Source organism: Lontra canadensis, unplaced genomic scaffold (assembly GCF_010015895.1).
Source record: "Lontra canadensis isolate GAN:19392208 unplaced genomic scaffold, GSC_riverotter_1.0 scaffold4, whole genome shotgun sequence".
Taxonomy (NCBI): Eukaryota; Metazoa; Chordata; class Mammalia; order Carnivora; family Mustelidae; genus Lontra; species Lontra canadensis.
Genome location: NW_022630998.1, coordinates 31,954,652 through 31,968,180, shown reverse-complemented (window position 1 = coordinate 31,968,180; position 13,529 = coordinate 31,954,652). Strand labels below are relative to the sequence as shown.

General features: G+C 40.1%; 1 protein-coding gene across 1 annotated transcript in view; it reads left to right on the top strand.

Annotated features, from left to right (window-relative positions):
• Window positions 1–13,529, top strand: part of RASGRF2 (Ras protein specific guanine nucleotide releasing factor 2) — a 247,608-nt gene that overhangs the window by 133,797 nt on the left and 100,282 nt on the right. Inside the window, exons 13-15 of the mRNA XM_032847493.1 lie at window positions 6,464–6,546; window positions 11,710–11,958; window positions 12,603–12,991. Coding sequence (XP_032703384.1) covers window positions 6,464–6,546; window positions 11,710–11,958; window positions 12,603–12,991 — 721 coding nt within the window. The remainder of the gene's footprint in view (window positions 1–6,463; window positions 6,547–11,709; window positions 11,959–12,602; window positions 12,992–13,529) is intronic.

Genomic DNA, 13,529 nt, shown 5'->3' with positions numbered 1-13,529 from the left:
GCAGAGAGGCAGGCAGAGAGAGAGAGGAGGAAGCAGGTTTCCTGCTGAGCAGAGAGCCCGATGCGGGGCTCGATCCCAGGACTCCGAGATCATGACCTGAGCCGAAGGCAGCGGCTTAACCCACTGAGCCACCCAGGCGCCCCCCCAGTACACTTTTTAAAACGGTGGTCCCCTCAGGCTGCAGGAGACCTCTGAACAGACACTGTAGCAGGTGATGGAAATACCATGTAGATATGTGATGAAGGGAAAGTCATTTCAGAGAAAGGGAAGAGCCATTGTGAAGACTCTGAAGTAGGAAGACACTGCCTATTTTGAGGAATAGCATGATGTCAGTGTGGTTGAAGTGGAAGGTATGAGAGGGAGAATAGGAAGAGAGGAAGTCAGGGAGGTAACAGAGGTTCAACCGGTGGTGGGGTGGGTGCGTTGTGCCTTGGTACAAGCTTTAGCTTATACTCTGAGTCAGATGAAAAGCTGTTAAAGGGTTTGACAAAGGAATTTCATGATCTGAAGTAAGTTTTAAAGGGATCGCCTTGCCCGCTGTGTTGCACATAGAATGGGAGTGAAGGGCAAGAGTGGCAGCAGGAAGCTGAATGAGAAGCTGTTGGTGTAACCCAGCGAGAGTTCCTGAAGGCTCAGATCAGCATGGCAGGAATGGAACTGGAGATGAGGGTTGTGATTCTGGACTCGGTTTGAAGGGAGAGCCAACAGGGTTTTCTTATGGCTTTTCCTTGGGGTGTGAGAGATAAAGAAGAATCAAGGGTATCTTCAGAGTTTTTGTCCTGAGCCACTGAAGAATGGAGTTGTGATTAACAGAGGTTTGTGGTGAATGTCAGAAGCTTACTTTAGGTAGGTTCAGTTTCAGAAGGCTGTTAGACACATTTGCATGGAGTTGTGATATAAGAAACTCATTAATACTGAGTTGTTAAGTGAGCAGCAGTCCAGCATTTGGGGAGAGGTTCGGGTGAGAGAGTCTGTGTCATTTAGGTTGTGTTTAAGACTGTGAGAATATTGAGACCACCTAGGGAGTAAGTAGAGATAGAAATGAGAAAAGGGCCATGGACTGAGTTAGGAGTCGTGGAGAACAACAAGAGGACTGAGAAGGTTCCACTAGTGTGGTAGGACGGCCCTGAGGGTATGGTGTCTTGGAAGTCAAGTGAGGAAAATGTACCAAGAAGGATGGAGCGGTCACGTGTCTACTGCTACTAAGGGCTGAGTACCGTAGTGAGTGCTCTGAGGTTCTTAGCGATTTTACCAGTGCAGGGTTTGATTAGTGCTCCACTGTTGATTGAGCCTAGCCTGCCGCCTAGCAGCCTGCATCTCAACTGGCTTTGTTCTCTGCTCAAAGCATTTTCGTTTTATGGGGGACATTATGCGCTATACATACACTGATGGTTATTTGTCAGTCTCCCAGTGTGTCTGTGGACATATTCATTATTAATAAGATGAGCCCACTGAATGCTGGAAAATGTACTGTTTAATACTTTATTATGTATATGTAAAAATGTGGACATAAAAAGGAGCTAAAAATACTGTCAACATTCAGCCCACCAAATTAATATTTATCAAAGTATTTCCACAGATAACTGTGGTAGAATTGCCTGAGGGTTTTTGCAAACTCACAGGTTCCTGAATCTACGTTCCAGACAACTTCCCCCCACCCAGGTTTAACAAGCTCCACAGGTCACTTTAGCATAATTAAATAGGAGGACCTTTGCCCTGAAAATCAGTGGTTTCCACTTCTAAAACCTCCACAATCCTGCCATACAGAAATAATTTTGCAGTTTGCCTCCCAGTGTATATATACATCATTTTCATGTTTTACCTCATTTACATCTTCCTGTATTCCTGAGGATTCTTCATATTGGTGTCTTTGAGTGGCCACACACACGCGCGCACACAGCATCACATTAATATACCACTTTTCCACCTTTTCCCAAATAGTTGGATATATTCTAGGTTTTAGCGTTAACAAGTGTTGTGGTACTAAACATTGTTATACAGGGAGTTACTCTCCCTTTCAGGTCCCTATTGGCATATCTTCTCTACAGAAAGTAAGGTTGGTATAGAGGGTCTGGTAACTTCCATGACTTCATGATTCATGACTTGACAGACTGCCAAAGTGCAAGAAATCTGTGACTCATCATTTCACTACATCATCGGCAAAACATCTGTGCAACTTTTTTCTAAGTCCTGTGCCATTGTTGAGTTTTGTCGTATTTATCACATCTTCCTATCTCGTGGAAAAGTAGTGTGATTCTCTACTGATTTTAATTTATATTTCTATAATTATCAATGAGATTAATATTTTCTACCATTTCTCTTTCTTATCTGTTTATGCCAGATGGACATTGATTCATTGGCGCTATCCCTACAGACTAGGGAAATAAACATTTTCCTTCAAGTCATATTATGAATGTGTTCCCCATTACTTTGTCATTTTATTTTTGTCCCTCTATTTTGCTAGATCTTAATTTTTTTGTGACTTGATTTGAAGCCACCTGGCTAAATTATTGCACCATGTTACACTAATCACATATGACTCTTATTTAAAATAATAAAGTGGTTTCTGAATATTGATACAATCCCAGTTTCATATAAAAAGCTCAATACAAAAATTAAGACTGGTTTTGCCAGATCTCTTTCTCTGAAGCTGTAATTTTTAGAAGTAACAATTGCTTGAATGATTAATTACACCTTTAGTTACACCAGGAAGGCCATAATTAACTGTTGGCACCTCCAACAAAACGAACAAATAGCTAATGGTCTTGACCAATAATTCTTCCCTTTTCATCTATTTATAGGGAAAAATTTGAGGCTGAAGATTTGACCATTCATTTCAATATAGTGCATTCATTTACGCTTGTCTTCTTGTCATACATAATGGTGTACTAAACAGATTTTTCTGTAATTATGGGTATTAACTAAAATGCAGAATTAAAATTCACCTCTGAGCTTGGTTTGGGCAGATGTGTGAAAATGCACACCTTGTATAGACAAACCTATGACACTCTCACATGCTTTCTCCCTTAAAATAGCTCCTCTGGAATCAATAGGGAATTTTTTACTTTAACATGAAAGGTAAATTAAAAGAGAAAAATGGAATCTAACCTTTCTTCCCACTACTTAGAAATGTTAGAAGGTAAAAAGGGTAGTGGTAGATCACAGTAGACAAGTGGCCTTTGAACAGGTATGGCCTCAAGCAAGATCCTCAGAAGACCTTGCTGGAGCTGTCATTCTCAGCAATTGTCTAAGGGCCAGTTGCATCAAAATTACCTGGGGCTACTGTGAATATGCATGTTATTCTATTAATTCTATTCATTTCTTTTTTAAAGAAAGATTTATTTACTTATTTATTTGAGAGAGAGAGCTCGAGAGCGGGGAGGGTCAGAGGGAGAAGCAGGAGCAGGGAGCCCCGATGTGGGACTGAGTCCTGGGATTCCAGGATCATGACCTGGGCTGAAGGCAGTCGCTTAACCAACTGAGTCACCCAGGTGCCCTAATTCTATTAATTTCAAGGTTTGCTATAGTTCACATAAATTCGACATATGCTTAAAGATCTGTGACACCTTGCTTATCGTGGTCCTTCTTGAATGAGTGAGCTGCATATATTTTCCCAGGGCTCAGTCCAAAATTATTTCCCCAACATAACTAGAAGACAGGCTTATATGGTCCTGAGTATATATACCATGCCTTCCAATATAAATATATTCATACACTGATTATTATAGTGTGACTTTTTTATAGAAGAGAACTCTTTCTCCAGTGCAGTACATTGAAAGTCCCTAATGGAAGTGAGATACAAAAAGAATACTCTTCTTGAAGTAGAGCTAGTGACCCAGAGCCCCCAAGAGTTCTGTTTGTCAACCCATGTTGTCACTGGGGCCTGTGTGAGGAGCCTCTTGGAAATAAGAATTTTTATTACGTGGCCTTTGAGCTATGGCTCAGATTGCATGTAGGTTTTGATTTCCTGAAACTTGAGCATAAGTGAAAAATTTTTTTCTGTTGAAAATAATTTTAATGTTTCATACAGTAAATCAGGAAGAGTTATGAATGAGCTATGACACTGGATAATGAGATGGTCAAAAGTAATCACATAAATATCTTTTGGACCTAAAATATTTCTCTCAAGTTCCAATTCTGACAGTGCAGAGGACTGAGCCGATTTAGATCCCCTCTAGTTACAAAAACAGAAACGTTTAACATATGAAATCAGGATAATAAAAATTTTTTAATACGTTGGTGATATTTACAGATTGGTGATATTTTACAGAAATCTCTAGTTGTCAGAAATACTGAAGAAACTTAAAGTTAGAGCAGAAACCTTATAAGCTGATGACCTAGAGACCTAGGAATGATTTTAGGTTGAGTATTGGTTCCAAGCCTGAGAGGTTTTAACTAAGGGGACTGAGGTAGCCTTGGGCCCCTTAAGCCAATTAAGTTCCCTGTTTTAAGCCTGGATATTGGAAGGGTATCCCTTCTGTGAGATAAGAACTCAAAAAACTCTTCCCATTAGCCCCAAAAAGAAATAAGGAAGTTTGTCTTTGTCTTGGGTTCTGATTTTTTAAAAAAAATTCTCCTTTGAAAGAAATGAATGTGTTTCTGGCGTATGGATTTGAAATTTAAATGCATAATATTCACATGGTGTGAAAAATCCAAAGCAAGGAATTAACATAAAGGCAAATTTGGGGACTGTTGAAATCCCAAGACTGCTTGGTAGAAGCAAACACAAAAGTCACTCTGTTAGCAACACTTTACAATTCAGGCCTCATGATAGTGTGTTCAAAATCAAAAATTACAAATCTTATAAGTAACTTATCTATCATGAGAGAGTCAGAAGACACAGTGAACAGCAGAATTAATATTGTTAGAACCTCAGATAATAGGGTGACAACTTGGAAAAGACTGTAAAGTAAGAATATTTAAAATATATTAAAGCCAGAAAGAGAGAGGAAGGAAGGACAGAAGGGGAGGAGGAAGGAAGGGAGGAAGGAAGGAAAAGGAAAAGATTATTATGTAAAAAGGGCCAGGTTGATGTGTCAAAGAACCAAATAGAAAGTCTAGACATAGAAACTATAATCCTAAATCATTCTAAAGCTCGTTTGTGTAACTATGTCATTTGCTTAAAATGTTAAAGGAAACCAAAGGAACATCGTTCATTTTCCACATTTCTCACCAACTACCATCTCTGTCCTCTCACTTCGCGTGTTGGTGACTCAAGCGCCATCCTTATTATGCTTTAGAAACATTGAGAATGAAAAGAAGGCCAATGGGGTAAAGAATCACTTATCCTGTCTCTCTCTCCCTGTCTGTGTTTGAGTCCCATCCCCGTACAACACTCTTCCCCATGCCCCTCACCCTCCACCAATCAACCTCTTCACACCACTTAATTGCAGTTATAAATCACTACACAGTATCCTAGTAACTGGAAATAAGTTTTGATTTTTAAAATGGCTTAAATCCTTTTTTCATGTTCTGTGTTGTTCAAAGGGAAGTTGTGTAATTCAAAATAAATCCTTCTCTAACCCTTCTTTTTTTTTTTAATTTTTTATTTCTTTTCAGCGTAACAGTATTCATTGTTTTTGCACCACACCCAGTGCTCCATGCAATCCATGCCCTCTCTAATACCCACCACCTGGTTCCCCCAACCTCCCACCCCCTGCCCCTTCAAAACCCTCAGATTGTTTTTCAGAGTCCATAGTCTTTCATGGTTCACCTCCCCTTCCAATTTCCCTCAACTCCCTTCTCCTCTTCATCTCCCCTTCTTTAATTGCAAAGGGAATTTTTAACTTGATAAGGCATAAGTAAATAAGGCAGTGGAAATTAGCAAACGTTCTTGAATTTTCCTCCTAAAAAGAAAAGAGAAAAAAGATGGACAGGGCTTAATGCATTCCAGAAGCAGGAGAAATTACACAATGTATCCTCATCAAATCAACATGGCACCAATAGAAACTGCTAGAGAAGCTAGGTAAGAGTGGAGGTGTGTTGGCAAAAAAACACCTTAGAAGCAGGCATAGAGCTTACTAGTGAGACAGAAGATGAGTTCTGTCTGAGAAAGCCATCGTTTCTGCTCAGCCTGCCCCAGACCACCCTCAGGCAGAGAATGAATACAGCAGAGGCAATTACTGTCAGAAGATATAAACCTCTCAACTGAGCAGCCACTGGCAGAGAATTGTGATGATGTGACTTTGGGGCCAGAGTCCTTAGGCAGTACAATCCAGGAGAACAGCTCTTATATCTCTCCTCAGGTGTTTGCCAGGTGTACAGTTTGGGTATCTGGGTACTGCATCTGTTCATTAATGTATAATGTTTATATGTTGCTGATTGTGTGTGTGTGTGCGCACACGTGCGTGTACAGACAGAATGAGAAACTCAGCTTGTTTTTGTGGTTGTAGACAATTCTGAGACTCTCTGATCTGCCTAGGTTTTCATGTGGGTTGAAATTGTTTGTTTTTTAATTTCACAGTGTGTGGACAATATACGGTGTAATGGTTTAATGACTATAGTATTTGAAGAGAATTCCAAAGTTACTGTGCCACATATGATTAAGTAAGTGTAATAATCCTTTCCCTTACATTTTAATCAAGTCGAATTGGTAGAGAACATAATGCCCTGCATAAAATATTGCTTCAATAGGATTCTGCTTCATTTTTGTGACGTTTCTTGATAGTAATGTGATAATTCATGGTATGCTATTATAAACAATAAGACTATCAAAATGGTTTTTCAGATTCATGTTTATTGATTCATAGCCTAGAAAAATGTTTTTCATATTGTTACATATGCTTTCATTCAGGGCAAAAGCCTACTGAGATTTTCAAGTTCAATATGAAAAGTTGTGACAGCCAGATATACCCAGGGTCAGAGTCTGGGTCAAAATATGGCATATTCTTCTGGCATCTTCCCAGTGGGTATGAATTATATTACTCAGATTTAGTTATAGAGATATATTTAGATTTCAAAGACACGTGACATGAATCAGTTGGCCTTCCCATGGTACCATCTACCATGCCTACATGTGGATTTGCCCAAGTCTGTCATCATGCTCTCGCTCTATTTTGTTACCAAAACATATCCTATAATTTAAAGTGGCCAATAGGGAAATGGTAGTTTTCAATGAGAAATTATATCATTAACTATGTGCCATTGCTCTCTGTATTAATGCTTTTGTCTCTATATACTTTTTCTGTTATAAATTCCAAAGTGGTTTCAGGAGTATTTTGAGATGACCAAATTGTTCCCTGTTCTCATTTTTTTTTTTTTTTGCAATTCAAATTCTAAGAATAAAATGTATTTTTGAGAATAGTCCTGTCATATCTTTTTTAAAAAGTTACATGAAACTAAGAAAATATTTGTCTTCTATGCATTTTTAATGTGGATTTTTTTTTTAGATCTGAGCTGTTTGTGCCAAGGCAATAAATAACATTAATTTTCCTCTTCTGATAGGAAATTAGTGCTTTTAGCACCATCCCAACAGTACAGCTTTTAGAACTTATTATTGTATCAGATGAAGGCAAAGTACTTTGTACTAGTGCTGTAATTACTACAGAAAAATATAAACTGAAAAAGAATGACAGTATTTTAAATTACCGGTCAAATTTAAAAACATTTTAGGTAGATCTGTTTTAAGGCTCTAGGGTAAAGATTCCTTTAGCATTCAGTTTTTTTGTTTTTGACTTAGTCAAGTTTTTTTTAAACCGTATTAGTTAAAAATGTATGATGTTAAGATTAAGACCAGGTATGCAGTATTCAACCAAGAGGTCCAAATTGTGACTTAATTTTTAAATTCTCATCATTAGCTTAGAGTTAGTTTAATTTTCTACCATAGGATTATTATTTTAATATTTCACAAAATAGCATATGTTACTTTTATTCATTTTTTAAAAGTAGTTTCTTGAAGGCTAGACAGCCATGAAAGTCCCAACTGCTTTAGATTGAGAATATGTAAATTGGACATTGCAGCCAATTATAAGCTCCTAAACCCTAGGGCTACTTTACATATGCTGTACATACACTTTGTTGACTTTAAAAATGAATAAAGATACAAAGTTTAGTTTCGTGCCTAACTGGTTATGGCTGATGCCCAGAGGCATCTTCTGTCACCTATGATGTCCGTTTGACAGTGTCCATGTCCAGCCTTGCATGTGTAACTGCCTCACACGCAGACCGCGACTTTCCTCTTTTGGGAGCACAGATGAGAGGAACAACTCTCCTCCTAGGACAGAAACCTGTATCTCGGGCTGTAAAGATTTTTGATTAGAGTCACTCATATTTTGATGCCCATCTAGCCTATTCTGAATGTACTCCTGAGGCAGAGTAAAGTCTCATATATTTCTTCATTCCACTTTCCTCAGCCTTACTGAGCCTGATTTTCCTTAGTCAGAGGAAAGAGGATAATTTGACAGTCTCTCTTCCTTCTGATAGTTCCCCCTGTGGACCTATTCTACCCTAAATTCTGTATGAGCTCCTCCCTGTGCATCTCCTTGGCCACATACCATGAAAAAAAAAAGACAACATTTTTTTTTCCCCTCACTGTGTCTTATTACTGACATGGTGTCACTGTGGAGGCACTCACTTCCCTTTAAAACTTAATTATAATAGGTGATTTGGGTTTCATGTCTCAAGATTGCTTTTTTAATTTCACCAAAAAAGGAGTTGTTATTGTTACAGGAGGCTTAAGTAATGCATTGTATCTCACTTGAGAGCCCCTTAGGAAATAAACACTGCTCTCAGTGTAATAAAAGAATATTAAATAATTTCATCATATTTAATTTATTTTCCTAAAAGGAAAATGATAATTTTGAAGGACAGTGGTATCATTAGTCAGTTTTATTTTAATTTAATGTTGCCACTACATAGTTTTTTCTTCCAGTGCTGTTGCTGTTTTTTAAGTAAGCTCCATGCCCGATGTGGGGCTAGAACTTATGACCCTGAGATTAAGAGTTGCATGTTCTGCCAACTGAGCCAGCCAGGCACCCCATTTCTTCCAGTATTTTGAGTAAAGTAATTAGAGTCAAAAGCTGCAAAGCTCATAACTACTATTAGAATGCAAAATTATGATATTTATTAGGTGAAAATTCCCCTTTAAGTGATGCTTCCATTTTAGGATAGGGTAGGGTAAGGGTTGCTTCCTTTTAATAATAGTCAACCTCACCTTTCTTAGAAAATGGAGATTTTTAATGGGAAAATGATGGGGGAGAAAGTGATTACCTTGATCATCCATCTTTTGGACAGACTGATTGATTCATGAAAGTTCTTAAGGTCTTTCTCCTAATGAGAAAATTAAGAACCCTAAGAGTAAAGTTGATTAAGGGTCACATAGTGAGTGGGAAAAAAGAGCCCCACGCCATTTTCAAGGATCTCAAAAGATGCTCTTGTGTATTTTCGAGATCAATAAAGTGGCTAAAACTAACAGGCCACCCTTAGTTCCTCAGCAGGAGTAAGCTGCTCATTTAAAATGCTCTTTCGAGCCTGCAGATGAAGTACTTCTGCCTGCACCCCATATGCGTTGGGGTGGGAAGTTTCCAAGAGCAAGCTAAGAAAGTTATTGATTCCTTTTTATTTTAAAGAAAATAAATATATAATTTAAAATCCCTCGAAGTGCTGAAGGGGCTAATTCAGGGCACTCACAACAAGTGAGCTGATTCTAAGCAAGCAGTTGCCTTACTGAACGTTCCCAGCCCCACAGTATGGCCTTTGATCAGTTGGTGAAATCCGGGACTTCACTGATGGCCTGTTCTGAGATAACTGCAGTGGAGGGGAACAAGGGATCTCAGAAGAGAATGTGAAAGCTCTGGGCAGTCCTAACGAAGGTGTGCATTTCTTTGAGCCCCATTTGGATTCAGCCTCTGCTTCCAGGCATCTCCCCTTACAAGCTTTGCCTCTCTGCTGGCCTCCTTTGCCCTTTCGAACAAGTGTGCAAGTGAGGGCTGCTGTGTGAACCTTCCCGCTAGTGTGCTCATCCACCTGGGAAGGCTACTCAGGCCCCCGGGGAATCCAGGAGGGTGAAGGAGCGGCCAGATGGGAGGTTTTACAGAATGAGAAAATGCAGAACACTGCAGGAGTGGGGGGTAGGGGGGCAATGGTGGATACTGTTCATGGGTAATCTCTTCCATTACTTTTTTTTTTTTTTTTTATTTACTTGACAGAGAGAGAGTCAGTGAGAGGAGGAACACAAGCAGGGGAGTGGGAGAGGGAGAAGCAGGCTTCCCGCTGACAGGGAGCCTGATGCAGGGCTAGATCCCAGGACCCTGGGATCATGACCTGAACTGAAGGCAGACACTTAACAACTGAGCCACCCAGGGATCCATTATTACTTTTTTTTTAAAACGAAGATATTTCAAACACTATAAAATATTGCAAAATAATGAAGACATAACATTTCACACAATTTGTGGATTAAACTGTACTACTCATAAAACAGATAGACTTAAACTCATTAATGAGCCAGGAAGAATGAAGTGAATTAAGCATTCAGTTGAAGAAGTTAGAAAAAGAATGACAAAATAAACTGTAAGAAAGTGTGGGAAGAAAATAAGACAAGTACAGACACGAACATGTTAAAATATAGAAAAATGGTAGAATTGTTCAAAGAGCCAGCTCTAAAGGGAAAAATACCTAATAACATAGCCTCTTGGTCAGTTTAGTTAAAATAGGTTAAAAAAAAAAAAGATGGGGTGGGGGAACAAATGCACAAAATCAGAAGTGAGGGAAAAAAATAACTACAGATACAGCAGTGATATCTATAGCTCCTTCTCCCCTCTACCCATCTGTGGGAAAAACATCACCCATTACTTATTAAGCATACTTCTGACATGCTGATTCAAGGACATAAGCAATGCTCCTCCTAAACAGGACATTTGGTTTCTTTTCTCTAATAAAACATGATTGAACTAGACAGAAGTGCAGGATAGCAGAAATGTCCCACCCCAAACATGCTACTTGGGCATATTGGTTGAACTACAGGCACTTGAAAAACAGCAAATGCAGGGAGAAATGTTCTCTGAACTCCTTTTATTTGCCTAAAGACAGATCCTCCAAAAGGCACTCAGATGTCATAAATCCCCTCCATGAGAATTTCATCAACCAGGGAGGATTGAATTTATTGTAGGGGAAAAGACTAGAAGTCAACCCCTCACCTAGACGAGCTGTCCCAAATTATCATACCTCCCATCTAGTCTCCTAAGGGTCCATTCATCTTTCCTAAAAATCATTTTCTCTTCTCTAAGAGGCCTACCCGCCTTACCCCCCACCCATTTTCCCTATTAAGATGGTATTTAAGCCTGAATTCTAAGCCACCTCTGGGAGTTGCTTATTTTTCCCTGGGTATCTCCCATGTGTACATGAGGTACACATGTTAATAAACTTCTGCTTGTTTTTCTCTTCCTAACCTGTCTTCTATTACAAGAGTCTCAGCCAAGAACTCAGAAAGGTAGAGGGAAAATAATTTTCTTCCCCTACAGAAGGAATCCACAGAGTGAAATGAATTATTCTTACCTTCTCCACAATTAATTCTGACCTTCCTAAATTATAATAATGTAGTTGATGTTTTTATAGCCCTGCCTTCTTGCGTGTAATAAGTCATTTCAACATCTTTTATCAAATATGATGGGAAGCACTCATACAAGTTTGTGTCTCTGAATACTGAAATACTCAGTGGCTGAGAGGAAGCCATGTCCCAGTATTGTTCTTATGTTCCTGCTTTGTGTGTAGGTCTGATGCCCGTCTTCATAAAGATGACACTGACATTTGCTTCAGTAAAACACTCAACTCCTGCAAAGTGCCCCAGATCCGCTATGCCAGTGTGGAGCGCCTCCTGGAGCGGCTGACAGACTTGCGGTTTCTTAGTATTGATTTCCTCAACACCTTTCTGCACACCTATCGTATTTTCACTACGGCAGCTGTGGTGCTGGCAAAACTTTCCGATATATACAAGAGGCCTTTTACCTCCATCCCTGTCAGGTAGGCTCTGGACTTGCCTGTCATGGAAGTTGGTCCCCTTGGTGCGTGGGTCTCCATGCAGCTGAGCAGACATTCTGCAGAGCTGCTCCTACAGGATTGGCTCACCTGGGAACTTGGCCTGCCTATGGAGGGGCGGGGGGTAGAGTTCACAGATGGTTCCCATGGAAGAAGTTGAGAACCCTAGAGTCCCCAACTCATCTTTGCTTCTTCCATGATTATTTGGAAGCTAACTCTATTGTCTTAGGCTTTCTTTCTTTCTTTTTTTTTTTTTTTAACAGTTGTGCTTTTCAAACTTGAACGTGTATTAAGAATCACCCAGGGGTCTTGTTAAATTGCAGACTGTGATTTAGCATATCTGGAGTGGAGCCAGAGTTCTGCATTTCTGACAGGCTCCCCAGAGATACCAATGCTACTGGTCTTTGGGTCACAGTCGAGTAAGCAAGGGGTTAGACAAGGCCTAAAAATTGTCTGTATTCCTTCAGCAAATGTGTGGTATATAGGTAGCATTTAAATGAAGGAAATTCAGCAACAGAAGTGTGATGATATTGTGGCCTTTTAATGTAGGGAGCATGTTCTGAATGATAATCAGGGGAATCGTCTTTACTTGGCTATCATCTGTCAATAGCTTCTGCTCTTATTTTTAGGTCATTAGAATTGTTTTTTGCTACCAGCCAGAACAATAGAGGTGAACATTTGGTGGATGGCAAATCCCCACGCTTATGTCGCAAATTCTCTTCCCCACCACCACTGGCTGTGTCCAGGACGTCCTCCCCAGTGAGGGCCAGAAAGCTGTCCTTGACTTCTCCGTTGAACTCAAGGATAGGAGCTTTGGACCTGACCACCTGCTCAGCATCCAGCAGTCCTACCACCACCCACAGCCCTGCTGCATCCCCACCACCGCACCCTGGCAAAGTACCGTTGGATCTCAGCAGAGGCCTTCCTTCTCCAGAACAAAGCCCGGGATCTATAGAGGAGTCTCTAGATAATCCCCGCATGGATCTGTGTAACAAGCTAAAACGAAGTATTCAAAGAGGTATTATCCACCTGCCACACCCTGTGTTTGCTGGCCACCTGCTTCCCCACCATTCCTTCTGGAACCCTAGATCCCTTTCTTTACAGCTTTCCTACTCCTCTGTTGAAAGTAGAATGAAGACAATGGCTAGTTAGAAGGGGCAGTGCCTGTAGGTCACTCTAGCCTATGTGCAAAGGAGGGCAAAGTTAGCTGTCGTGGGGTCTTCTACAGTAAAAGTCTAATTGTAGTCAGCTATGTATGGAAGAACAGCATTATCTGAATGGTATTACTGGAAGGTTCTTTGTGGGATTTGGTTAAGGCTGGTTGGGTAATGATACTTTGTGTAGAGGTAGGAAGTAGGCCCCCTCTTCTGGGAACTTGGGCCCCAGAGCTTTCTCCCCTGGTGTCTGCCATGAACTCCCATACTGCTTCCAGCCTCCTCTGCTGAGGATGACCCAGCCTGGAAGCATTAAGATGGCTTCTTCAGTTTGGTTACCAAGGCAGTGCTTCATATTACAACAGAGATAGAGGGGAAAAAATGAAATTTGAGATGGTGTTC